A 27,792-nucleotide genomic window follows, 5' to 3' on the forward strand; every position below is an offset into this window, starting at 1 on the left:
CCATAGCACACGCTCCAGCAGGTATATCTCACTTGTCACCCCCAAAGCCAATTCTTCCTTTGGACACCTCTCCTTCCAGTTCTCTGCTGCCAATGACTGGAACGAACTGCAAAAATCACTAAATCACTCTTACCTCCCTCACTAGCTTTAAGCACCAGCTGTCCGAGCAGCTCACAGATCACTGTACCTGTACACTCTCCCCTCCATGGCCAATTGAGAATTCCTAACGGCATAAAGTACAGAAAGCTTTCGTCGAGTCACCACTGACAGCCTTAACCCACCTCTTTTTTTTGCTTCCCGTTGTTTCTTGTAGCTGCACAGTCTTTTCTTTTTTGCAGGTTTATTCATATTTCCTTGATATGTCAAACCGACCGAACAACAGAAATTACTTGGCCGGAATTGGCGCGTTTAACGCTATTACTGTGATTGGATGAAAATACGGGACAAGGGAGATCACTTTCGGGACAAACCAATTTAGCCCAATATAAGGGACATCCCGGCTAATACAGGACAGTTGACAACCCTAGTCTGAGCTATAGTGGCAGTTACTTTAGCAAGAAAAATTATAAAACATACGAATATTGCTGAACAGGAGCACTTGAGAACGCACATCACTGCTTCATGATCAGATTCAAATAAAGAAGTTATCCAATCCTGCAGAGGTGCAGCTGAAAGTTATTTACCCGAGAGAGTCAATAAACGCAGCAGCCTCTTCGGGTGTGTAAAGTTTTTTAAGCGATCCGTTGACCATAATCTTCAATGTGGCCGGGTACATCAGTGCGTAGTCCATATTAATTATCTTGAGTCGAGCCTTCACCTCATCAAACGACATGCGTCTTCGTACAACCGCTGTGGAATAGTCATTGAAGAATGAGACCCTTGACTACAGTCAGAACCGATTTATGCGTCTGGCCGCATCCAGGACGCGCTGCTTGTGGGTGAAGTTGTGGAACTTTATAACCGCTGGTTGGGAACCTCCGTTGACCATAATCTTCAATGTGACCGGGTAGGTTCTTGAGAGCGATGGGCTCTGTCCAGTTTCACACGACCAGCCTTAGTATCAATTTGTAGGTAGCCAGGGATCCATTCCACGAAAATGTATACTGAACGTGTCCCTTTCCGGGAGTCCCACAAAACGGATATTGCATCTGCGTCCTCGATTATCCAACTCGTCAATGTGCTCCGCAATTTCGCGCACCCGTTTCTCCACGTGCCTTTATTTATTGATGTAGTTGAAGTTCCCACAGTAGCAATTCTTCCTCCTGCTTCATCCACACGCTTGACAACCCTCTGTAGTTCAGCTGAATGGCCTGCTATTGCTTCCAAGACCGTTCCTATCTTAACATCGATATCTTTAGTAATGTTATCCGTCTTCTTTTCAATCACATTCCTTATTGTCCTATCGAGATTCTGGGAGGGGTGTCGTTTTCCAACCAGCAATGACCTGAGTGAGGATGTTGAGGACCTCTGGGAAATGGGACCCGTGGTCATCTGGTTTTTGTATGGCTCGGTGGTGGGAGGTGGCTGTTTGAACGTTAAATGACGAGACAGAGGCATTGATGCGAGTAACCAGTCTTGTTCAGTACATCACAACACAAGAGTTGCAGTAAATGAACATTTACCAACAGATGGCATCACTGTGCCATTTTACACCCATAACAGTGGCTGGATGTTGGACTTAATCATGATAGCCTCCCAGCCTTCAGGGAAGAGCTCCATGTGTTTCTTGAAAGCCATTTTATTAGCAGCATGGTTTTTTTAAATCACTACTTGCTGGCTGAGAGGCAGATTCTTTCTGCATCGATGCCACCAAATACCCAGCCCAGCACACTTTCAACCGCCCACTTAAAGGCCAAACTGCATCTTATGCTGACCTGGCAAATGTGCTCTGCTTGCTGGGTTGCCACCTCTGAACAGTACAGCCCTCCTGGCTGAGTCCACCACTTTGTCTGGAGACACAGCCCTGCTCCATGCTCTTTTAGTAGTTTTTTTGTCCTGTAACTCCTGGAATCCTTACTGTCCTTTAAGACAAGGATTCCATTTGGCAGTTTTCTGAAGCTGGACTCCCTGTCTGCTGTGAAAATCAAGGGGAAAGTTTGTATTTAATAAGCATAAATTATATACATTTTAATCACAGTGAGCAGATTAGATTAATAGATGGAACAATAGAATTAAGTGTATAAACTCTAGCTACCTATGTTATCTCTAGCTACTTGCTAAAGGACATTTCTACCACAAACAGACACACCAGCATAAGCAAGAGCATAGCATATCGCTCGTGCTTTTTCATTCATAGTTAACATGATGACCCTAATTGATATGAACACAGTGTTTGCTCTATTTCCGTGTACAGGTGAAGCTTTTTTATTGAACTTTTCTCCTATAATTTTATAGCTTCCCTGGTGGTCTAGTGGTTAGGATTCGGCGCTCTCACCGCCGCGGCCCGGGTTCGATTCCCGGTCAGGGAACAACCTTTTTTTACTCACTGAACAATTTCTGGTTGCAAGTATTTTTCATTGTGTTTCACCTTGTTGACTGTGAATGACAATGAAGAACTTTGCTGGACAAGTTAACTGTTTTTCTTCATGTTAACAAAGTCGGTAGAGCAAAGACAAAGGTGCAGACGCTCGGAAGTACTACAGGGCTACTTTGGACTATTGCCGAAGTGCTGTGAGCTTTCCGGTGCCCTGTTGGAAATGTCAGATACATTCATTTGCTTGACCATGCTGTCGGTCATGTAACTGTTTGTTACATGAAAAATGCTTTGTGGACTTCACCAGACAGATGTATTCTGACACTGTCTTCTTATTGTCTCGGCCTTAGGCCTATATATCACGGTGCCTTGGCCTATGAGCTAACAGGTTATAGAGCAAACAACGCAATAATCACAACACGCTTTTTTTAATGGATTGGCTTCCCCAGTGATTTTACCCTCACACCGCAACTGCAGAGTGATTTGCTCACCGTGTGTTCCCCTCTTCCCTCGTAAAAGCCAAGTGTGAGTACTTTAAGTAAGCTTAGCTCTCGGACATCATGTGTACGTCGTGTAACATATGTTATGTTACTTGTTGAAGTTCTGAGTATAGTTTCCCTGGTGGTCTAGTGGTTAGGATTCGGCGCTCTCACCGCCGCGGCCCGGGTTCGATTCCCGGTCAGGGAATTACACTTTTGCGCATTCAATCGAAAGTACCGTTTTTTGAATGCTTGGAAGTATTCAAAAGCCCATAGGCTTCCCCACCTTCAACTACTGTTTCCAAGGATTTTGCATAGTTAAAAAAAATATATATATACAGTTAACATGGTGAAAAACAATGAAAAACTTTGATGGTCACCATGTTAACTGATTTTCATCAGGTTCACTGAGATGACAGAGGCAGATGCTCCGGAGTAGTACAAGGCTGCTTGAGACTATTACCGATGTGCCGTGAGCTTTCCAGTACCCTGTTGAAAATATCGGAAGCATAACTTGCTTGACTATGCTGTAGGTCATGTAACTGTTTGTCAAGTTTCGTCATGTAGTCAAATAGTAGGCCTGATTACCAACAATGACGAGACAGCCTCCAGGGAGTAGGTGAGGGCCCAGGGAGTGTGTTGTCAGGAAAATAACCTCTCACTCAACGTCAACAAAACATAAGGAGCTGATCGTGGACTTCAGGAAACAGCAGGGGGAGCACCCCCCATCCACATCGACGGGACCGCAGTGGAGAAGGTGGAAAGCTTCAAGTTCCTCTGCGTACACATCACTGACAAACTGAAATGGTCCACCCACACAAACAGTGTGGTGAAGAAGGCACAGCGCCTATTCAACCTCAGAAGGCTGAACAAATTAGCTTGGCACCTTAAAACCCTCACAAACTTTTATAGATGCACAATTGAGAGCATCCTGTTGGTCTGTATCACCGCCTGGTACGACAACTGCACCACCCGCAACCACAGGGCTCTCCAGAGGGTGGTGCAACACATCACCGGGGGCAAACTACCTGCCCTCCAGGAACCAATGTCACAGGAAGGCCAAAAAGATCATCAAGGACAACAACCACCAGAGCCACTGCCTGTTCACCCCACTATCATCCAGAAGGCGAGGTCAGTACAGGTGCATCAAAGCTGGGACCGAGAGACTGAAAAATAGCTTCAATCTCAAGGCCACCATACTTTTAAATACTCATCACTAGCACATTAGAAGCTGCTGCCCTATATACATAGACTTGAAATCACTGGCCACTTTATTAATGGAACACTAGTCACTTTAATAATGTTTACATATTTTGCATTACTCATGTCATATGTGTATATACTGTATTCTATTTTATTCTACTGTATCTTAGTCTATGCCGCTCTGACATTGCTCGTCCAAATATTTATATATTCTTAATTCCATTCCTTGACTTTAGATTTGTGTGTATTGTTGTTAAATTGTTAGATATTACTTGTTAGATACTACTACACTTTTGGAGCTAGAAGCACAAGCATTTCACTACACCCACAATAACATCTGCTCATCAAATTTGATTTGATTACATGCAAAATGCTTAGTGGACTTCACCAGACATATGTTGCATTGAATTTGCCACTGTGTCTTCTTATTTTTGTTTATATTATTTTTTATATATATTTTTTTTTTTGGGGGTGGATCAGATTTAATATTGTCGATAGATTGAAGCTTCCATTAATGTAATTTTCTGCATAATTTCCAATCCCCTATATATTTTTGGGGTAAATATATATATTTATATATATACACATACATATATATATAAACTCAGGGAAAAAAAGAAACGTCCCTCTTTCAGGACCCTGTCTTTCAAAGATCATTCGTAAATATCCAAATAACTTCACAGATCTTAATTGCAAAGGGTTTAAACACTGTTTCCCATGCTTGTTTGATTAACCATAAACAATTTATGATCATGCACCTGTGGAACGGTCATTAAGATATTAACAGCTTACAAACGGTAGGCAATTAAGGTCACAGTTATGAAAACTTAGGACACTAAAGAGGCCTTAATACTGACTCTGATAAACACCAAAAGAAAGATGCCCATGGTCCTTGCTCATCTGCGTGAAGTTGCCTTAGGCATGCTGTAAGGCGGCATGAGGACTGCAGATGTGGCCAGGGCAATAAATTGCAATGTCCGTACTGTGAGTCGCCTAAGACAGAGCTACAGGGAGATAGAACGAACAGCTGATCGTCCTTGCAGTGGCAGACCACGTGTAACAACACCTGCACAGGATTGGTACATCCAAACATCACACCTGCAGGACAGGTACAGGATGGCATCAGCAACTGACTGAGTTACAACAGGAGCGCACAATCCCTCCATCAGTGCTCAGACTGTCCGCAATTGGCTGAGAGAGGCTGGACTGAGGGCTTGTAGGCCTGTTGTAAGGCAGGTCCTCACCAGACATCACCGGCAACAACATCGCCTATGGGCACAAACCCACCGTCGCTGGACCAGACAGGACTGGCAAAAAGTGCACTTCACTGACGAGTCGCGGTTTTGTCTCACCAGGGGTGATGGTCGAATTTGCATTTATCGTTGAAGGAATGAGCGTTACACTGAGGCCTGTACTCTGGAGCGGGATCGATTTTGGAGGTGGAGGGTCCATCATAGTCTGGGGCGGTGTGTCACAGCATCATCGGATTGAGCTTGTTGTCATTGCAGGCAATCTCAAAGCTGTGCGTTACAGGGAAGACATCCTCCTCCCTCATGTGGTACCCTTCCTGCAGGCTCATCCTGACATGACCCTCCAGCATGACAATACCACCAGCCATACTGCTCATTCTGTGCATGATTTCCTGCAATACAAGAATGTCAGTGTTCTGGTCATGGCCAGCGAAGAGCCCAGATCTCAATCCCATTGAGCACGTCTGGGACCTGTTGGATCGGAGGGCTAGCCCCCTTAGAAATCTGGGAACTTGCAGGTACCTTGGTGGAAGAGATGCACTACAGGAGATGGAGGAGATGCACTACAGTACTTAATGCAGCTGGTGGCCACACCAGATACTGATTGTTACTTTTGTTTGTAATATACTTAAGTAACAAAAGTATAAATAATTTCAAATTCCTTTTATTAAGCAAACCAGACGCACAATATAAAAATTTACAGATTTCCAGATTTCCACTCTAACACTCAGACATCATTTACAAACAAAGAGAGATTTGTGTTTAATGAGTCCACCAGATGTCACACCCTGACCATAGTTTGCTTTGTATGTTTCTATGTTTTGGTTGGTCAGGGTGTGATCTGAGTGGGCATTCTATGTTGGATGTCTTGTTTGTCTATTTCTATGTCTGGCCTGATATGGGAACCATATTTAGGTAGCCTGGGTTTCACTGTGTGTTTGTGGGTGATTCAAATCAAATCAAATTGTATTTGTCACATACACATGGTTAGCAGATGTTAATGCGAGTGTAGCGAAATGCTTGTGCTTCTAGTTCCGACAATGCAGTGATAACCAATAAGTAATCTAACTAACAATTCCAAAACTACTGTCTTATACACAGTGTAAGGGGATAAAGAATATGTACATAAGGATATATGAATGAGTGATGGTACAGAGCAGCATACAGTAGATGGTATCGAGTACAGTATATACATATGAGATGAGTGTGTAGACAAAGTAAACAAAGTGGCATAGTTAAAGTGGCTAGTGATACATGTATTACATAAGGATGCAGTCGATGATGTAGAGTACAGTATATGCGTATGCATATGAGATGAATAATGTAGGGTAAGTAACATTATATAAGGTAGCATTGTTTAAAGTGGCTAGTGATATATTTACATCATTTCCCATCAATTCCCATTATTAAAGTGACTGGAGTTGGGTCAGTGTCAATGACAGTGTGTTGGCAGCAGCCACTCAATGTTAGTGGTGGCTGTTTAACAGTCTGATGGCCTTGAGATAGAAGCTGTTTTTCAGTCTCTCGGTCCCAGCTTTGATGCACCTGTACTGACCTCGCCTTCTGGATGATAGCGGGGTGAACAGGCAGTGGTTCGGGTGGTTGATGTCCTTGATGATCTTTATGGCCTTCCTGTAACATCGGGTGGTGTAGGTGTCCTGGAGGGCAGGTAGTTTGCCCCCGGTGATGCGTTGTGCAGACCTCACTACCCTCTGGAGAGCCTTACGGTTGAGGGCGGAGCAGTTGGTGATACAGCCCGCCAGGATGCTCTCGATTGTGCATCTGTAGAAGTTTGTGAGTGCTTTTGGTGACAAGCCGAATTTCTTCAGCCTCCTGAGGTTGAAGAGGCGCTGCTGCGCCTTCTTCACGACGCTGTCAGTGTGAGTGGACCAATTCAGTTTGTCTGTGATGTGTATGCCGAGGAACTTAAAACTAGCTACCCTCTCCACTACTGTTCCATCGATGTGGATAGGGGGGTGTTTTGCACCAGATAGGGCTGTTTTTGGGTTTCCACGTTTATTGTTTTGTAGTGTTCGTGTTTATCTTTTTGTTATTAAACATGAATCAAAGAAACCACGCTGCATTTTGGTCCGCTTCTCCTTCAGATGAAGAAAACCGTTACACCAGATCAGATGCAGTAGGGATGACCAGGGATTTTCTCTTTAATTAAATGTGTGACTTAGACCATTTTCCTGTCCTGCTAAGCATTCCAAATGTAACGAGGAACTTTTTTTATGTAGTAGAAAACACATTATTTTCTTTAGGAATGTAGTGAAGTAAAAGTTGTCAAAAATATAAATAGTTAAGTACAGATGCCACAAAAAACTACTGAAGTTGTACTTCAAAGTATTTCTACTTAATACACCACTGGATGTAGTTTCCTGTCTATCAACTTTCCAGTAATGAGTAATGTCACATTTCCCTCCAGAGGCAACCAGTGTGTGTGCCAACACTCTTTCTGCTGACACTAGACGGCATCAAGACCAGACCAAGGAAGATACTCAGTGAAACACAACGGTATTTTACCTTTATCTTGATATGAGACCATCATTCTAACCTTTCTATCTTATTAACACTTAAGCCTAACATGTCTTGTGCTGTTTTGAGCTTTTGATATGTCCAATGTTAAGGGGGCAATTTAGTGTTTCGTGTTTCTCAACTGTCTAAAACCCATGAGTTGTATATCATCAAGTTTCCCTTAGATGCTGTTCCTAGGTCAGTCTGGTTTGTACTGGAAAGGGGAAGGATTTCATGTCGTTAAGCTGGTCTTCAAAATCTCATTTTATTTGTTACAATGTGCTGAATACAACAGTCAATCCTTACAATGAAATGCTTACTTACAAGCCCTTAACCAACAATGCAGTTTTAAGAAAGAAAATAGACCAGCAGTAAATAACAGCAGGGCTATATACAGGGGGCACCGGTGTCTTAGATCTATCTATACCTTAGAGAAGACTCTACCAGAAGCTATAAAGCCCATGGAATGACATGATTAAAGAACGACTCCAGGCGACACTCTTAAACCTGGTAGAAATAAGTATAACATGAATGTTGAAGTTCTGATGTGCCTTGAGTTTTTATTTGATTTGATTAGGATCCCCATTAGCTGTTGCAAAAGCAGCAGCTACTCTTCCTGGGGTCCACATGAAACATAATACAGAATTACATGATATACAGAACATCAATAGACAAGAACTGCTCAGGGACTGTAAACTACATACATTTTTAAAAAGGCACACGTAGCCTTTTTGTTCATATACACAAACTATCTTGGTAAAATGGGGGAGAGTCGTTGAGAGTCCCGCAAACTGTTGCTTCATCTGTTTTTTGAAACCAGGTTTGCTGTTTATTTGAGTAATATGAGATGGAAGGAAGTTCCATGCAATAAGGGCTCTATATAATACTGTATGCTTTCTTGAATTTGTTCTGGATTTGGGAACTGTGAAAAGACCCCTGGTGGGATAAGTGTGTCAGAGCTGTGTGTAAGCTGACTTATGCAAACTATTTGGGATTTTCAACACATTGTTTCTTATAGAAAATAAGTGAGGCAGTCAGTCTCTGAGACAAGACTGGCATGTGTAGTATTTATATCAACCCTGTGATTACAATTAAGAGCAAAACGTGCCGCTCTGTTCTGGGCCAGCTGCAGCTTATTAACTAGGTCTTTCCTTGCAGCAAAGGGCCACACGACTGGACAATAATCAAGATTACACAAAACTAAAGCCTGCAGATCTTGCTTTTTGGAATGTGGTGTCAAAAAAGCAGAGCATCTCATTATTACAGACAGACCTCTCCCCATCTTTACAACCATTGAATCTATCTGTTTTGACCATGACAGTTTACAATCTAAGGTAGCGCCAAGTAATTTAGTCTCTCAACTTGTTCAACAGCCACACCATTCATTACCAGATTTAGCTGACGTCTTGAATTTAACGAATCATTTGTACCAAATACAATTTTTTAAATACGTTTTTTATTTCACCATTATTTAACCAGGTAGGCCAGTTGAGAAGAAGTTCTCATTTACAACTGGGACCTGGTCAAGATAAAGCAAAGCAGTGCGACAAAAAAGAGTAGGGAGGTAGGCAATACATAGGCCCCAGAGGCGGAAATAATTACAATTTAGCATTAATACTGGAGTGATAGAATGTGCAATTGATGATGTGCAATAATAATATGGGGATGAGGTAGTCGGGTGGGCTATTTACAGATGGGCTGTGTACAGGTACAGTGATCGGTAAGCTTCTCAGACAGCTGATGCTTGAAGTTAGAGAGGGAGATATAAGACTACAGCTTCAGAGATTTTTGCAATTCGTTCCAGTCATTGGCAGCAGAGAACTGGAAGGAAAGGCGGCCAAGGGAAGTGTTGGCTTTGGGGGTGACCAGTGCATTATACCTGCTGGAGCGCGTGCAACAGGTGGGTGTTGCTATGGTGACCAGTGAGCTGAGATAAGGCGGGGCTTTACCTAGCAAAGACTTGGACTAGTTTGTTTGAGTGGGTTTGGCGACAGATATGTAGTGAGGGCCAGCCAACGAGAGCATACAGGTCGCAGTGGTGGGTAGTATATGGGGCTTTGGTGATAAAATGGATGGCACTGTGATAGACTACATCCAGTTTGCTGAGTAGAGTGTTGGGGGCTATTTTGTAAATGACATCGCCGAAGTCAAGGATCGGTAGGATAGTCAGTTTTACGAGGGTATGTTTGGCGACATGAGTGAAGGAGGCTTTGTTGAGAAATAGGAGGCCGATTATAGATTTAATTTTGGATTGGAGATGCTTAATGTGAGTCTGGAAGGAGAGTTTTCAGTCTAACCAGACACCTGGGTATTTGTAGTTGTCCACATATTTTAGGTCAGAACAGAACTGTCCAGAGTAGAGATGCTGGTCAGGTGGGAGGGTGCGGGCAGCAATCGGTTGAAGAGCAAGCACTTAGTTTTACTTGCATTTAAAAGCAGTTGGAGGCAATGTTCATCATGTAAAGAGACACTGTACTGTTCCAAAGTATGTCAAAACCAACATTGGACTAAACATAAGGAAAAATGCACTCACCTGAAATTTGACTCTACCAGTGAAAGGTTTTCCTGCACAGAGGAAAATGCCCACTCCTTACCATCCCTAGCTCAAGGTTGCCACCCCCGTAAGGTCACCTCGCTCGTCGGCAGACAGTGCCTTATTGAGTGTCACCTGAATCGCCACCACCTCCAAGCTCTATGGGACACAGGATCTCAGGTATCGGTCATTGATGAACGATGGAAAGAGGAATCTCTCCCAAACGCAAGGCTGAGAGATGTTTCAGAAATCCTGGACTCACCTGATGATCTAGGGTTGATTGCAGCAAATGGGACTGAAATGCCGTACCTGGGATGGATTGAAACAACTTTTCGTCTAGCCTCTGAAACTGACCAAACAAAGGAACTAATCATCCCGGTGCTTGTAATGAAAGGCTGTCACCTATCTCATCCCATCATAGGTTTCAATGTTATCGAGCACATCCTGACAATGACCAAAAAGACCAAACGATACAGTACAGTAAAAACAGCTTTCCCAAGCCTCAAAAGAAACAAGGTGAGAGCTTTTAATACAGGCTGTTAGCGCAGAACAGACAGATGAATACACAGTGAAAACCAAGAAAGAGAAGGTTGCTGTACCAAAACACAGTAGCATTCAGATTGAGTGCCGTGTAGCTTCCCAGCCTTTCAAAGATGACATGACAATGCTTTTCCAGCCAGACCTGAACCCGCAGTGGCCAGACGACGTTGAGTTCTTTGACACACTAGTCAGAGTCAGGAAAGGTGTTTTTCCAGTTTTTTTTACAGCCATGTGAATGATGTGCGAAAAGTTTAGCAGCGTCTCAGAGAGTATGGCATTAAACTCAAACCAAGTAAGTGTGATCTCTTTAAACCCCAGGTCCGTTATTTGGGCAGAATCGTGTCTGCAGAGGGCAGCCGAGTTGACCCAGCCGATTTTGAAGCAGTAAGAGCATTGAAAGAAATCAGACCAGAGACTGTGGGCCAGCTCAGAAAAATGCTTGGTTTACTCACTTACTACAGACAGTACATCAAAGACTTTTCTAGGAGTGCCAGCTGCCTGTATGACCTCCTGAAAGCAGATTCAGAGAAATGACCTGACCACCCACGGAAAACAATAACAAAGAAAGTAAGTCATGTGGTGCCCTCAAACAAGCCAATCCTCTGGACTGACCAGCATCAACAGGCACTTGAACAGCTGATTGAGTGTTTGCTTCACCTACCAGTTTTAGGTTTCCCTGATTTCACTCAGCCATTTGTTGTACAAACTGATGCGTCACACCAAGGCTTGGGAGCAGTTCTTTATAAAAAGCCAGATGGGAAGCTTAGGGTCACTGCTTATGGCTCTCGAACATTAACAGCAGCTGAGAAGAACTATCACTACCACTCGAGCAAGCTAGAATTTCCAGCTCTAAAATGGGCCATCACTGATAAGTTCCATGACTATTTGTACTATGCTCCAACCTTCACTGTATACAGCGATAACAACCCGCTCAGCTACATTCTGTCTACTGCAAAACTGAACGCAACCACTTCCAGGTGGGTTGCAGACTTGGCTGATTTCCACTTTACAATAAAGTACAGGCCAGGCAGAGAGAACGGTGATGCAGATGCTTTGTCAAGGATGCCACTGGATGTAGAGTCGCTGACGATAGAAAGTTCTGAGGAGCTTCCAGCAGACACCATCGCCGCCACGATACAAGCAGTTGAGGTACAGAAAGAGGATCTATGTCAGTATCAGCTGAAGGTGAGACAACCACTGCAACAACCAGCTCGATCCCAAAAGATGGGATAAGAGAAGCACAAGAATCTGATCCGGTCATCCGTCCTGTGCTCAATTTCAAACTGTCGGGTTCCAAACCGCCAGTTAAAAGAGCAAAAGAAATCCAGTCCAAAGACAAAATGCCTATTCAGAGAATGGGACAAATTGACAATAGACAGTGATGGCATTCTGTGCAGAATCACTACAGCCCGCAAGCAGTTAGTTCTACCAGAGCAGAAAAGGGAAAGTGATGGAAGAGTTGCACAATAACATGGGACACCAAGGTACTGACCGCACTGTATCACTAGTACGTGACCGCTTCTTCTGGCCATATATGCAATCTGACATCGAGCACTATGTGACTAAAAGGTGTAGCTGTGTCAAGCAGAAAAAGCCAGCCCATGAAACAAGAGCTCCTCTGACAAACATTGTGACAACACAGCCATTTGAACTGGTATGTATAGACTTCCTTCATCTCGACAGATGCAAAGGGGGATATGAGTACATCCTGTGATTGTTGATCATTTTACACGTTTCACTCAAGCCTACGCCACCACATCAAAGTCAGGTAAAACTGCTGCAAATCTCATCTTCAATGACTTTGCCCTGAAGTTTGGGTTCCCGTCCCGCATCCACCATGACCAAGGGGAGAATTTGAAAATCAGTTGTTCCATCAGTTAAAGAAACTCAGTGGCATGGCGGGGTCCAGGACAACACCCTATCACCGATGGGTCAAGCGGAACGCATGAACAGAACATTGTTGCAAATGTTAAAGACACTAACTGAGACACAAAAGTCAAACTGGAAGGAGTCTCTGAACAAACTGGTTTATGCCTATAACTGCACCCGTTGCGAAGTGACTGGCTATTCACCATTTTATCTTCTGTTTGGGAGATCACCCAGGCTTCCAGTTGATATGCTCTTTGGATTGTGCACAGAGGCAGGTTCCAGTAACCAGCGAGAATACGTGGAGAACTGGAAACGAGGGATGGAAGAAGCATACGCCATTGCAAATGAAAATTCTCAGAAAGCCGCTGAAAGAAGTAAGAAGTACTATGACACTAAAGTTAGGAGTTCAGTGCTACAGCCTGGCGAGCGAGTTCTGATTAAAATCCTGACACCAAGAGGAGGACCAGGAAAACTCCGTAACTATTGGGAAGATACAATTCACACAGTGGTGAGACAAATGGGTTCAGACCTGCCGATTTATGAATTGAGACCAGAAAAGGGTAGGGGACGCTCCAGGGTCCTGCACAGAAACCTGCTGTGCCACTTACCTTTTGAGACACAACCAGAAATGACCAAAGTGGACAAAAGTCAGAAAACGAGGAGATACCAGCCTGCATCACAGACTCTAGATTCTGATGAAGATAGTGGGGATGAATATGACCTTCATCATGAGCCACTACAGGTTCCCACATGTCCTACAGTACCTGAGGAGAGGAATGCTGAACCAGCGAGAGAGTGGGAACACAGACCCCCAACAGTGAAACAGACAGTTGCAGTGCCAGTCCCTTATACACTACCAGCACAGCCTCTTGTTGAAAAGCGGCTGGAGGAGACAACTTGCCTGCTGAAAATTTGCCTGATGATCGTCCACCAAGTGCCTTTCCTTCATATACTGATGCTGCTGAACCTGAGGAACCAGCCTACCAGCTGCCACAAAGAGAGAGACACCCTCCAAGACGTATCACCTATGATCAGCTTGGTATCCCTTCCTGCTACAGTATACAGCCACAGTTGTTCCCTGTCTACTCTGCACCAGGACTGGTTCCATGGCTGCCATCACTACAGCAATGTTACTTTCAGCCACCTTACATGTATAGGCTTCAGCAAAAAGGCTACAGAGTTGACATGTTTGACCATGGACTACTGTCTGATTTCACAGACTGTCAAGAGACCATTTGCAGACTATGCATATAGATCATTAAAATTGATGGACTGTTGATCAATAGTATGACAAAAAACTGCTTATGTCAACAGCTGGTCAACAGATATGGACTGTGAATATAACTTGTTAGTTATATTTTGACTGTGACCCTTGACCTCTGCTCAAGTACTACCTTACAGAAGAGGATTTTCTAGGTCCAGTGCATACGGACTGTTGAAGAAGACCATGTTTGTAATGTTGGGACAACATTTATTTTGTCGGGGAGAGTGTGACAGGTTAAAGGAAATATTCATAGCCTGAAAATACATTAAAAAGTATTAGTAAATTCATAGTATGTGAGGATCTTAAAACATCTAAGGTTAAAAATATCCTGCATTCAGTATTAGTTGATAGAGATTGATAACGTTCATCTAATTGTGTTAAAGTTCAAATCCGCTAAGCGTACAAAGGGTACGAATTGTGAGAGTAATGTGTAAACGTTATAGTGATTACTTTATTTTGTGGTGCCTAAAAGTGTTAATCTGTGATCTACTAAATGCTCTTAATCTATGAGCCTGAGATCGATTGCTCTGGTCTCCACCCATATTCCGGGGGAAATCGCAGTCTTTTCTCATTACACTAAAAGTTTAAGTGAGAAAACGACACCGTATCACTCTCGTGATTATTTCTCCCCCTTTTTAGGGGCGTAACATTTTTGGAGGCTCCGCTGAGATTGCTGCTCAGATATCCAGTTTCCACATCCTGGTCGCTGAATTCCAAGCCAGCTAAATCCCCACATAACAACTCAGGCAGGCTGCAGTGAGGAAAGTGTTGCTGTTTGGGGGATGTTGGAAGTTAGTGGTTATGTACGTGTCAACTGAGGCCATCGATCGACCATCAGAGACAGTAAGGACCATCTAATTCAGAGTCAACTCCTGCACAGTAAAAGTTCCTCCTGTTCTGTCAACATGACAAGCGCCTTGGAAGAACTACAGGAAGAGGTAGTAGGAGAATTGCACACCCTGACTAAAGACAAGTTACTAGAGATATGTGATTTCCTTGACATATCAGGCGAACAGAGAAGAGATGTTAAAGACAAATCCCGCATATCATTAATGACTCGCATTATGATGTTCCTTGAAAGAGAGGAAGTTGCAGAGTTAGAAGATGGCGGCATGTCGGAATTGTTGCTACTTAAAGACAAAATGACAGAGATGATCAGTGGCATAGATAACAAAACAGGGCAAACTGACCATGATATTGAACCAGCCGGAACACATCACAGAATAGAGGAACTGAGAACTGTAACCCCACAACAAGGGGCGGGAACTGAGCAGATTACTGCAGCCAAAGTCAGCGATTCTCTGCGTCAGCCCCAACCCCATGCCAATCTTCAGGGGAGCGTGCCGCTCTCACCCAATGCACAGCCCAGCTCATACTGGCGCAAAGAGTTTAACATTTCTGGTCAGATAGGTGAACCGGGACAGAAAGAAAAACAGTTTTTTTTCCCTAGCCTTGCCCATCAGATCGAGAATGGATTTAACAGAGGCCATCCTGAGATAGAAATAGTAGACGCAGTTGTCAGGGCTATTTCTCCAGGCTCACAGCTACGCAGCTACTTGTAAGGTAAAACCCAGCTAACTCTTCCCACACTTAGATGTATCCTGCGTTCCCACTTCCAAGAGAAGAGTGCAACAGAGCTTTTACAAACAGCTAGCTTCAGAAGCACAGCATAGCAAGGAGACCCCTCAAAGCTTCCTGATGCGCGTCTTAGATTTGAGGCAGAAAGTACTGTTTGCATCCCAGGAGTCAGAATCAGGGCTTAAGTATGACTCTGCTGTAGTCCAGAGCATGTGTTTACACACAGTCCTCTCTTAATCTATGAGCCTGAGATCGATTGCTCTGATCTGATTTGTATAATGGTTTTTCTGTTTTGTAATGTGTTACTTTTGTAAAATGATTACACTAAAAGTTTAAGTGAGAACACCGTATCACTCTCGTGATTATTTATCCCCTTTTTCAGGGGCAGTACATGTTGAGTGCCCTTCTCTATAAGCATGCTGAAAGTCTTCATTTGTTTACAGAGAAATAGCATTGTATTTGGTCAACAGTTTTCTAAGAGCTGGCAGCAAGCTTATAGGTCTGCTGTTAGAACCAGTAAATGCCACTTTACCACTCTTGGGTAGTGGAATTACTTTGGCTTCCCTTCAGGCCTGAGGACAAACACTTTCCTCTAGGCTCAGATTAAAAATTTGATAGGAGTGGCTGTAGTCAGCTACCATCCTCAGTAGCTTTCCATCTAAGTTGTCAAAATGCCAGGAGGTTTGTCATTATTGATCGATAACAATAATTTTCCCACCTCTCCCACATTTAACTTGACAAAATTCAAACTTGCAATGCTTTTCTTTTATTATTTGTATTTTTTTTTTATGCATGAATACAATTGCTCACTGTTCGTTGTTGGCATTTCCTGCCTAAGTTTGCCAATTAAACAATCATTCAAATAATTGGCAACCTCAAATGGTTTTGTGACAAATAAGCCATCTGATTTGATGGAAGATGGGGTTGAATTTGTCTTTTTGCCAATAATTTAATTTAAAGTACTCAAGTTTTTTAATCATTCTTTATATCACTGATCTTGGCTTCATAATACAGTTTCTTCTTTTTGAGTTTAGTCACAATTTGCAGTAAGTCAGCCAGTCAGATGTGCAGACAGACTTATTAACCACTCCTGTTGCCCCATCTCTTTCAACCATACACTTTTTCAATTCCTCATCAATTCATGGAGCCTTAACCGTTCTAACAGCCAGTTTCTTAACAGGTGCATGTTTATCAATAACTGGAAGAAGCAATTTCATAAATTCATCAAGTGGATCAGACCAAAAAAAATATTAACGTCATCCACGTAAATCACATCAGAATCTTTTGTATGATCTCTTATACACAATTTTAGGCCCAGCTGTTGGAACTTTGGCTTTCCTGCATATAGCCACTATATTGTGATCACTGCATCCAATGGGTACGGATACAGCTTTAGAACAAAGTTATACAGTATTAGTAAAAATGTGATCGATACATGTGGATTATCTTGTTTCTGTAGTGTTTCTAAACACCCTGGTAGGTTGATGAATAACCTGAACCAGATTACAGGCACTGGTTACAGTGAGAAGCTTCCTGTTGAGTGGGTTGATTAATAACCTGAACCAGATTACAGGCACTGGTTACAGTGAGAAGCTTCCTGTTGAGTGGGTTGATTAATAACCTGAACCAGATTACAGGCACTGGTTACAGTAAGAAGCTTCCTCGGACAGCTTGATGAAAACCAGTCAATATTCAGGTCCCCAAGAAAGTAGCCCTCTCTGTTCACATCACATACACTATCAAGCATTTCACACATATTATTTAGATACTGACTGTTAGCACTTGGTGGACTATAGCAACACCCTGAAAGAAAAGGCTTTAGATGTGCCGAATGAACCTGCAACCACAACACTTCAATAACACTTGACATACGATCTTAGTGAAGCATTACAGGGATATGGCTCTGAATATATATATATACAGCAACACCTCCCTCAAAAGCATTTCTGTCTCTTCTGTAGATGTTACATCCTTGTATTGCTACTGCTGTATCATCAAATGAATGATCTAATTAACCATCATAAATGTTATCTGATGTTAGCAAATGATTGATTTACATTAACATAATCTCTAAGGCTACATATATTAATATGGGCTATTTTCATCCCTGCTGAAGTAGTCGGGTTTTTATCATGGTGTGATATCTGTGTGTTTGCCCCCTCCCCCAGGTTTGCAATGGGGCTATATCTGGTGGTCCTCTGGGTCTGTGCTGTGGTGTTGCATTCCCTTGGGAGAGCAGAGAAAGGTGATTGTGATTGTGTATCATCCTTACATGTGTTTACCCTGCAGTGTTGGGGAGTAGCGAACTACATTTAAGTCAACTAGTAATTAAACTACATTTTGCAGTAGCATGGTGGAAGTTGAATTCCAATCAATTCAAATCCATGTAGTGGAGTAGCTAACTATTGGAACTACACATTTTGATTTATTTTTTGCAAAGAAGAAAAGATGTGTCTGATATAGGCAAGAATTTAATTTCTTTTTCAGGTTCAGAACGGCCTATTTCTCACTTGAAACAGCTTTTGTCTTTATTAATAATCGGTCAAATTACACATTTAGTTAAAGATCGAGTGCAGTCAAATGTGATTTTCCTGTGTTTGACATATATTTCCACACTGTGAGGATGAAAAAAGACTGTGAAATTGTGAAAATGATGATATCCTTTTCATTTAAGAGCTGTTTGAAAAGGCCGCCTGAAATGTGTCCCTGTTTTGGTGGGATGGAGTTTGGGCCTGTCTGGTGACATCAACATGCATTAAATTAGTTTGATAGACCAATAAGAAAGAGTTCCAAACCTCTCTCCTAGTTTTCAGTTTTGCCCTCCTCACTCAGACCACTCCCAGACACTCTTAGTAAAATTATTGCTTGAGAAATTGCTCTTCGCTAAGAAGCTATTTTTGTTTATTTTTGACTACAAGTGATTGCTTTCAATTAAATTGAAGTACTTAATTGTTACCCAGAAATGATTTGATATTGAGCTAAGATAAATGGCAGCATTGAACATTTAACACCTGACCCCAGAGTGATGTGTTTTTGTCATTTGTAGTCTATGACATTTCAGATTTAGATATGATCATTTTTTTTCTCCCAAAGTAGCTTGGATGTAGTGAACTGCTTTTTCAATGTAGCTTTACTTAATTAAAACTACAAAACATTAAGAACACCTTCCTGAAATCCTTCTTTAACCTATCTCATCCCCTTCATCTACACTGATTTGAGGTGGATTTAACAAGTGACATCAAAAAGGGATCATAGCTTTTCACCCAGATTCACCTGGTCAGTCTGTCATGTATATGGTTTGTACAGTCAGTTCCTAAGGGTGTCTTTAATGTAGCTTAACTTCTAGTGTGAAGTAACTGTAACTATGAGTAACTATGATTTCAGAGTAGCTTCACCAAAACTGTTACGATATAGTGTGCGACCTTACTGAGCTCTATTTCTGTCTCTGTCTGACAGTAACTCAAACTACTGAAACAATTTTCTCTGAGAGAACAGAAGGGTTGACTGTTGGGACAGTTACTACAAGGCTGGATGTGACCCGAAGCCCTGCTAGACACACACACCAGAGCCTAGAACCTGACCAGAAGCAAGAACTGCCTCCCTTATACCCCTGTCAGGATGACGAGACGGGGTACAGTGAAGTGAGATCACTATGATAGTCTGTGGTCTCTAATGGCCCTGTCTCAAACCATTTTAGATTTACAATATTTTTCTTTTTCTGTCCCCGGTGCGCCAGAGAGTGTACCAGAGGGATTCTCATGGTGTTATGCAGCTGGTTCAGAGCGACAACGATGAAGACAGCGGGGACTATGAAGACACTGACATTGACACCAGCATTGACCCCTGCAACCTATCACCCAGTAACACAAAATGCACAAAGACCCAAACACACACTCACACACGCATGCACACTCGCTGAAACCCTGTCTGTAAACTCTAGGTGGACCGGCCCGCTGTCTTATCTACCCAACCAATCAACTCAACTGCTCCTGGAAATTCCATGGTCTTCTTAATGACAGCCAATCCTCTGCCTCTGTCTTGTAAGCCCCTCCCACAATATCCAAGATACACAGAAAATGAAAGGCTTAGCAACAATTATTTTATGTGATAGTGGAACTTGTCAATTTATTGGTTATTACTGTGCAATTACCATTTTACAGTGTAATAAAAATGTAATCTAATTTTAGTACATGACACCCAACTTTAATTAAGGTGTCTGTTATAAGTGCTGGGGTGTGTGTGTGTGTGAATATCAGTGTGTGTAGGAACAATGAGAGTATCTCCAGTGTGGACTGTGTCTCTGAGGTCATGGGAGGCCAGGGATGGCCTGGCGGTGTGGTTCGAGGCGTGTCTGCTGGCTGCCAAGGGAGTGTGGATGACGGCGTCACCTCTTTGAGTCTGACTTTCAAAGTGTCACGCCCTGGCGTGTGCTGCATCTACACTATTAAAATGGAGACCATAGATATCGAAGTACTGCTCCCGCCCCCCAACATCACTGCCTGGGTCAGAGAGGAGGGTCTGCTGGTGCAGTGGGATCTTCCGTCCAACACCACACCCAGATGCTTCCACTACCAGCTCCAGATCAATGACCTGGTAATACTATCAAATCAAATTGTATTTGTCACGTGGGCCAAATGCGAAAGGTTTAGACCTTACAGTGAAAAGCTTACTTACAAGCCCTTAAACCAACAATGGAGTTTTAAGAAAAGTGTTAAGTTAAAAAAAAATAGATGAGTATACCAGAGAGTTGTCTTAACTTGTGTTCAGTGGTGGCCCTGTTTTTATTAAGAGGCTATTTGTATGTGTGTCTTGAAAGGTGAGGAGCTTCACACAGGGACTGACATTCACCGAGACCAACCTGGACCACACACAACGGTACGACGTGAAGATGAGGGTGAGGAAGAATAGTAACTGCAGAGGATCTGAACACTGGAGCAGCTGGAGCAACACCATCCGTGAGTCCGCAGTCATCAATATTCTAATGAAATCTGGATTAGAGGTCGACCGAGTATGATTTTTCAACGCCGATACCGATTATTGGAGGACCCAAAAAAAGCCCAGACCGATTACATCGGACCATTTTTATATATATTTGTAATAATGACAATTCCAACAATACTGAATTAACTTTTATTTTAACTTAATATAATACATAAATAAAATCAATGTAGTCTCAAATAAATAATGAAATGTTCAATTTGGTTTAAATAATGCAAAAACAGTTTTGGGGAAGAAAGTATATAAGTGCAATATGTGCCATGTAAGAAAGCTAACATTTAAGTTCCTTGCTCAGAACATGAGAACCAATGAAAGCTGGTGGTTCCTTTTAACATGAGTCTTCAATATTCCCAGGTAAGAAGTTTTAGGTTGTAGTTATTATAGGAATTATAGGACTATTTCTCTCTATTCCATTTGTATTTCATATACCTTTGACTTTTGGATGTTCTTATAGGCACTATAGTATTGCCAGCCTAATCTCGGGAGTTGATAGGCTTGAAGTCATAAACAGCACTGTGCTTCAAGCATTGCTAAGAGCTGCTGGCAAACGCAGGAAAGTGCTGTTTGAATGAATGCTTACGAGCCTGCTGCTGCCTACCATCGCTCAGTCAGACTGCTCTATCAAATATCAAATCAGACTTAATTATAATATAATAAACACGCAGAAGTACGAGACTTAGGTCATTAATATGGTCAAATCCGGAAACTATCATTTCGAAAAACAAAATGTTTATTCTTTCAGTGAAATACGGAACCGTTCCGTATTTTATCTAACGGGTGGCATCCATAAGTCTAAATATTGCTGTTACATTGCACAACCTTCAATGTTATGTCATAATTATGTAAAATTCTGGAAAATTATTTACGGTCTCTGTTCGGAAGAAATGGTCTTCACACAGTTCGCAATGAGCCAGGCGGCCAAAACTGTTACATGCACTCTGACCCTGCTTGTCCTGGAACGCAAGAGAAGTGACAGTTTCCCTAGTTAATATTGCCTGCTAACATGAATTTATTTTTAACTAAATATGCAGGTTTAAAAATATATACTTGTGTATTGATTTTAAACATCCTTTCTTATGGTTAGGTACATTGGTGCAAAGAGTGTGCTTTTTTTCACGAATGCTCTTTTAAATCATCACTCTTTTGGCGAAGTAGGCTTTGATTCGATGATAAACAGGCACCGTATTGATTATATGCAACGCTGGACCAGCTCGTTAAACTAGTAATATCATCAACTAGTTTACTAGAGATTATGTTAAGATTGATTGTTTTTTTATAAGATAAGTTTAATGCTAGCCAGCAACTTACCCTGACTCCTTGCTGCACTCGCGTAACAGGTTGTCACAGCCTGCCATGCAGTCTCCTCATGGATTGCAATGTAATTTGCCATAATCGGCGTCCAAAAATGCCGATTACCGATTTATTATGAAAACTTGAAATCGGCCCTAATGAATTAATCGGTCGACCTCTAATCTTTTTTTGAATGTATTTTTACATTTGATTTAGCAGTCTTTTCTGTCGGTTTATGTTTACACTGCTGTGTGTGTGTGTGTGCGTGCGCGCGCGCAGCAGTGGCCCCGTCTGAATCACACAATCAGCTGAACACTCCGGTGATTGTTGCCATCACTCTGGGGATACCCATGATCTTCCTGGCTCTGCTGCTGCTGATCAGACTCCAGAGGTATTTATTCTGTTGGGTTCATGGGGAGGGAGGAGACACACAGAGAGCAAAGAGACACAGACACACAGAGAGCAAAGAGACACAGACACACAGAGAGCGACAGAGCAGCAGAGAAACAGAGAGCGACAGAGCAGCAGAGAAACAGAGAGCGACAGAGCAGCAGAGAAACAGAGAGCGACAGAGCAGCAGAGAAACAGAGAGCGACAGAGCAGCAGAGAGACAGAGAGCGACAGAGCAGTAGAGAAACAGAGAGCGACAGAGCAGCAGAGAGACAGAGAGCGACAGAGCAGCAGAGAAACAGAGAGCGACAGAGCAGCAGAGAGACAGAGAGCGACAGAGCAGTAGAGAAACAGAGAGCGACAGAGCAGCAGAGAAACAGAGAGCGACAGAGCAGCAGAGAGACAGAGAGCGACAGAGCAGTAGAGAAACAGAGAGCGACAGAGCAGCAGAGAGACAGAGAGCGACAGAGCAGTAGAGAAACAGAGAGCGACAGAGCAGCAGAGAGACAGAGAGCGACAGAGCAGTAGAGAAACAGAGAGCGACAGAGCAGCAGAGAGACAGAGAGCGACAGAGCAGTAGAGAAACAGAGAGCGACAGAGCAGCAGAGAGACAGAGAGCGACAGAGCAGTAGAGAAACAGAGAGCGACAGAGCAGCAGAGAAACAGAGAGCGACAGAGCAGCAGAGAGTGACAGAGCAGTAGAGAAACAGAGAGCGACAGAGCAGCAGAGAAACAGAGAGCGACAGAGCAGTAGAGAAACAGAGAGCGACAGAGCAGTAGAGAAACAGAGAGCGACAGAGCAGCAGAGAAACAGAGAGCGACAGAGTAGCAGAGAAAGAGAGAAACGAAACAGTTACAAAAAAATCGACACCCAGAGAAAGATAGAGAGAAGACGACAACGTATTAATAGAATAAGGGCAGAGGTGTTAGATTTAAGCATCTGTCTACAGACCGCACACATTTTCACTGTGAAACAGAACCTCCTTCCATCAAGAGGTGGAAAACACCCGTTTATTCTTAGAAAACAACAGAAGGGGGAAGAAAATTGCCTGTGTGATTGAACAGTAACTGGCAAGAACAATATGAAAACAGTATACGGTTTAAATGTAACGATATAACGCTATGATATTAGTGGTCTGATTCCCTGATTGACTGTGGTGTGTGTGTTCAGGGACCGTCTGTTTCCCCCCATCCCTGGCCCCCCACTGACGATTAAACACCTCTTGGAGAGAGACGACCTACTTCAGGTGAAGAAACACACGCACAGAGCAGAAACATTCATGTTTACTTTTGTAAACTAACATATCCTCTCTCTTTGTGGAGCTAACAAAACTTCTCCTCCTTCTGGTTTCCACCGTTTGTCCCTCAGGCCCTGCCGTCCAAATGTGTTGAGGAGATCACAGTGGTGGAGGAAGCTGAGGAAACACCTGTCAATATGGCCAGTTAAACAAGATGGCCTGTTTTTAAAGTAGCCTCGTAAATACCAGCGTGAAGCTTGCGGAATCAGAGGGCTTTTCTAGGCTGTTTTAAAGCCCCGTCAACATTAGCCCCTAGGCTCTCTGGCCGATCTGTAAGAAGGATCCCCTTAGCCTATCAGAGGTGAAGATGCAGTCATTATTATTTGTTAATACCTATACAGTCCTTTCCGATCTACAAGTAGGACAATGAGTGTGTGCAGGGCAAGTGTGACCTTCCTGGTCCCATCCATCAAGTCTGTGAGTCAACACAGGAAGGAGTAATGGATGGATAGTTATTTTATTTCCAAAGCTGCGATCATGGGACACACACAGTATGGATGAATGATGAGTAGTAGACAGGATATAACAGCACTCCTAAAGAAGATGCATTCTCCAGTTAGCTACCAACTTCAAAGAGGGAACATTAGCTAGCATAAAACCCACATTGGCAAATAACATATCTGACGCCAAACCAACAGCATTAGTTACTAATAACATAAATTGCTAACGTAAAATGTGGATTTTTTTTAATGTAATGTCAACTTTATACATTTCTATCCACAAGCAATTTCCTTGGTCAGACATGTTGGATTCTAGCTTGAAATATACTTATTCATATTACCTACTATGAATTATTGATGACTTTACATGTATAATGAATTTATGTGTTTGAGTAAATGGCGGATAAGAACTAGGTGAATGGAAAGTTAATCAGTAGGTTCCTATGGAGGGAGGCAAAGGGCAACAGTCTGGTTTCAGTCACTGGTAAGGTAGGACAGCTGTGGATTAGGGAGGAGTGAGAAATTTGGCCTGAAGTGAGAAGGAATAAGACATTTTTGCATTTGTATAAAGAAAAACGATCACATTTACGTAAGTATTTAGAACCTTTACTCAGTACTTTGTTGAAGCACCTTTTCCAGCGGTTACAGCCTCAAGTCTTTTGGGGTATGACGCTACAAGCTTGGCGCACTTGTATTTGGGGAGTTTCTTGCATACCTCTCTGCATATCCTCTCAAGCTCTGTCGGGTTGGATGGGGAGCTTTGCTGCACAGCTATTTTCAGGTCTCTCCAGAGATGTTCAATCGGGTTCAATTCCGGGCTCTGGCTGGGACACAAGGACATTCAGAGACTTGTCCCAAAGCCAATCCTGCTTTGTTTTGGCTGTGTGCAAATGGTCATTGTCCTGTTGGAAGGTGAACCTTCTCCCCAGTCTGAGGTTCTGAGTGCTCTGGAGCAGGATTTCATCAAGGATCTCTTGCTTCGTTCATCTTTGCCGCAATCCTGACTAGTCTCCCAGTCCCTGCCGCTGAAAAACATCCCCACAGCATGATGCCTCCACCATGCTAGGTTTAACTAAGTGGCAAGGTGAAAAATCTATGAATGTGCCCTTGAGCAAGGCACTTAACCCTAATGGCTCCAGGGTTACTGATCATAATGGAGAGTGGGGTCACAGCCAGCCATTATGAACGGTGTTGTGGAAATTTCCTCTATTTACCTCATCATGGGAGCAAACCACACACACACGTCCGAGTTAGTTATAAAAGTCCATCTTTAATTATATGAGCTCTTATCACAATCCTGTGACTCTCAGATAAATCCAGTGTCTCCTAGTGAATTTTCTGAGAGTCCTCTTACAATGCAACTGAGTTCCTTTTAATAGCAAAGACACACATAGTCAGACAGCATAGACATAATTCATCGTTCAGCTTTGTCTCCTTTCCCAAACCCCAGAACCATAAACCAATTCCTCCATATCAACAGGCATATATCAAATTGTCATTTATATACAACATACTCTAAATACAAACTCCTGGACAAACTCACGGAGAGGAGAGTGAGGCTATAGGTTAAGATAGAAACAACATTAGAGGGAGCATAGAATGATTCCAGACACTGCAACCCTTCTTTCCCCACTAGAAAAGGTAGGGAGTAAAAGATATGTTTACACATGATGACACTTTGACCTCTCCCCTCTCAGCGGCCCATGCAACTTAGTTTTGACATAGAACAGAAACTGCCAATGGCCACCACTATAGTACAACAAAATACATTCTTATGAGAAGTAACTTACACACATTTGATGAATATTAAACATCTTACAAATGTTACCAACAAATTCTGATCCTTCCACGACAACGGTAACCCTGGAGCCATAAGGGTTAAGTGCTTTGCTCAAGGGCACATCCATAGATGTTTCACCTTGTCGGCTCGGGGATTCAAACTAGCAACCTCTGTTGTTACTGGCCCAACGTTCAAACCGCTAGGCTACCTGCTTAAACCCCACCATCATTAACCCCTAAGCTTGTGGGCCGATCTGTAATGAGGATCCCCTTAACCTATCACAGGGCAAGATGCAGTCGATTACCCTTTAGTTAACACCTATCCAATCCTTTCAGAGAGTGGGATATGAAAAAAACACATTTCTAAATCTCATGTGAAAGAGGACAAATATTAGTACCCACCAAATTACTACACACACACTTCAAAGCGTTCCTCCACCTGGAACCACAAACGTGCACTTTTGTAAACAACAAAAGCATCTCAAAGGCTCAATTAAATGCATGCATATATATACACACACACACACACAAACAAATTGTCCCATCTCTGTTGAAAACATAAAATTGTTAACTATATTACAAGCACTGTGTGTGTGTGGGACAACCTACCACTCCACAGACTCGTCTCTCAGCTGTTTTGTGTTCAGGGGGTGTATTGTCGGGGGGATGCTGTCAGCAGGGACTATCTGCAGACGTGGACTTGGTGATTTGGAGGCTGTTATGTTTGCTGTATTGTGTTGCATTATGGGCTGCTACTTTGTGTACTTGTTGATTGTGCATGAAGTGCAGTTACTTTCACAAATGCACAGCTCATAACACTGACATCCAAGGCCTTACACGGACTGCTATAACATGGGAGGTAATGGCGCATGTGTGTAGGGAGGAGTACGAGTTTATTTTCCATGTTTTTAAATGAATACTTTTGAAATCCTATTGATTCATGTTCTCAGAATATTACAGAGTGACTCACCTGATGCCTCCATCCATCAGATTCATTCTAATGCGGTGGACGTAGTGTCCTCCTGAACCAGAGAGAGGAAAGAGTTGACACTCGGTTTCAGTAGGGTCGTGTAAATCAAAAGGTGAGACAAACTGGGTGACATAAACACACTCAAATGTTGAAAACACTATCCACTCATTCTGAAAGTGCTTTTTAGTTCTAATGAGGTATTACTACTCATCTCACTGCAATACGTCTTAGAGTATTGTAGTGAGATGAGTATAGACCAGGCCAAGAGTGTGCAAAGCTGCCATCAAGGCAAAGGGTGGCTACTTTGAAGAATCTCAGGTATAAAATATTTTGATTTGTTTAACACTTTTTTTGGTTACTACATGATTCCATATGTGTTATTTCATAGTTTTGATGTCTTCACTATTATTCTACAATATATAAAATAGTACAAATAAATTAAAACCCTTGAATGAATAGGTGTGTCCAAGCTTTTTAGATACTGTGGAGATAGCGTGATTTGACGTCATTTTATCTGTGACCAATGACCTTGAGCCTTCTTGGATGGGCACTTCTAATGTAATTCTATGGCAGCACCCAAGGGGCTAGAATTTTAGAGCTCTACCCTTAGACTTGGCGGTGACCTAGTGTCCCCATGAGTGACAGAACACTGAGCCAATCACGGCGCAACGCTACGCATTTTCTGCTGGCTTGCCTTGCCCAACCATCGCAGAAAGCACTGAGCTAGGCTGAAACACCTGCATCTTGGAGCTGCCTAACTCAAGAAAACAAAAAAAAAGAGACCATGTTTGTATGCAGCTTAATTAACTGCCCTGAATGACGGGTCGCCACTGGCTTAGTTTTCTTTATTTACTTACCCCACATTAGGTTATTTCAAATGATTGTTTGGAAGCTTTTTACATATTAAACCACTTGAGTTTC

At 42.7% G+C, this 27,792-nt stretch overlaps 1 protein-coding gene and 2 non-coding genes across 11 annotated transcripts; all 3 read left to right on the plus strand.

The window, feature by feature from the left end:
* The first annotated feature begins 756 nt into the window (after positions 1 to 756).
* Positions 757 to 27,792, plus strand: LOC118395011 (interleukin-5 receptor subunit alpha-like). Of its 9 annotated transcripts, none has more exons than XM_035788762.2 (11): positions 757 to 1,006; positions 7,834 to 7,922; positions 17,875 to 17,951; positions 19,163 to 19,347; positions 19,443 to 19,566; positions 19,647 to 19,746; positions 19,963 to 20,299; positions 20,523 to 20,661; positions 22,274 to 22,385; positions 23,556 to 23,631; positions 23,754 to 27,792. In XM_035788762.2, the coding sequence occupies exons 3-11, from the start codon at positions 17,882 to 17,884 to the stop codon at positions 23,829 to 23,831; spliced, it is 1,221 nt and encodes a 406-aa protein (XP_035644655.1). In that variant the 5' UTR covers positions 757 to 1,006; positions 7,834 to 7,922; positions 17,875 to 17,881; the 3' UTR covers positions 23,832 to 27,792. The 9 variants fall into 9 exon arrangements, with proteins under 9 accessions (XP_035644655.1, XP_052320140.1, XP_052320143.1 ...); XM_052464180.1 differs by lacking the exon at positions 757 to 1,006 and adding an exon at positions 7,052 to 7,285; XM_052464176.1 differs by lacking the exon at positions 757 to 1,006 and adding an exon at positions 7,300 to 7,542 and having other exon boundaries at positions 22,277 to 22,385.
* Positions 2,397 to 2,468, plus strand: trnae-cuc (transfer RNA glutamic acid (anticodon CUC)). Its single transcript has one exon. It is a non-coding gene; the product is annotated as a tRNA-Glu (tRNA).
* On the plus strand, positions 3,089 to 3,160 carry trnae-cuc (transfer RNA glutamic acid (anticodon CUC)). The gene has a single exon. It is a non-coding gene; the product is annotated as a tRNA-Glu (tRNA).

The sequence above is a fragment of the Oncorhynchus keta genome, chromosome 15 (assembly GCF_023373465.1).
Source record: "Oncorhynchus keta strain PuntledgeMale-10-30-2019 chromosome 15, Oket_V2, whole genome shotgun sequence".
NCBI lineage: Eukaryota > Metazoa > Chordata > Actinopteri > Salmoniformes > Salmonidae > Oncorhynchus > Oncorhynchus keta.

Excerpts from the sequence above, each read along its gene's own strand:
- LOC118395011 (XM_052464175.1), top strand. The coding sequence starts at position 7,465 with ATGAATCAAAGAAACCACGCTGCATTTTGGTCCGCTTCTCCTTCAGAT. Across the intron at positions 7,543-7,833 it reads GTTACACCAGATCAGATGCA|AGGCAACCAGTGTGTGTGCC; the intron begins GTAGGGATGACC and ends ATTTCCCTCCAG. Across the intron at positions 20,662-22,273 it reads CAGCTGGAGCAACACCATCC|CAGTGGCCCCGTCTGAATCA; the intron begins GTGAGTCCGCAG and ends GCGCGCGCGCAG.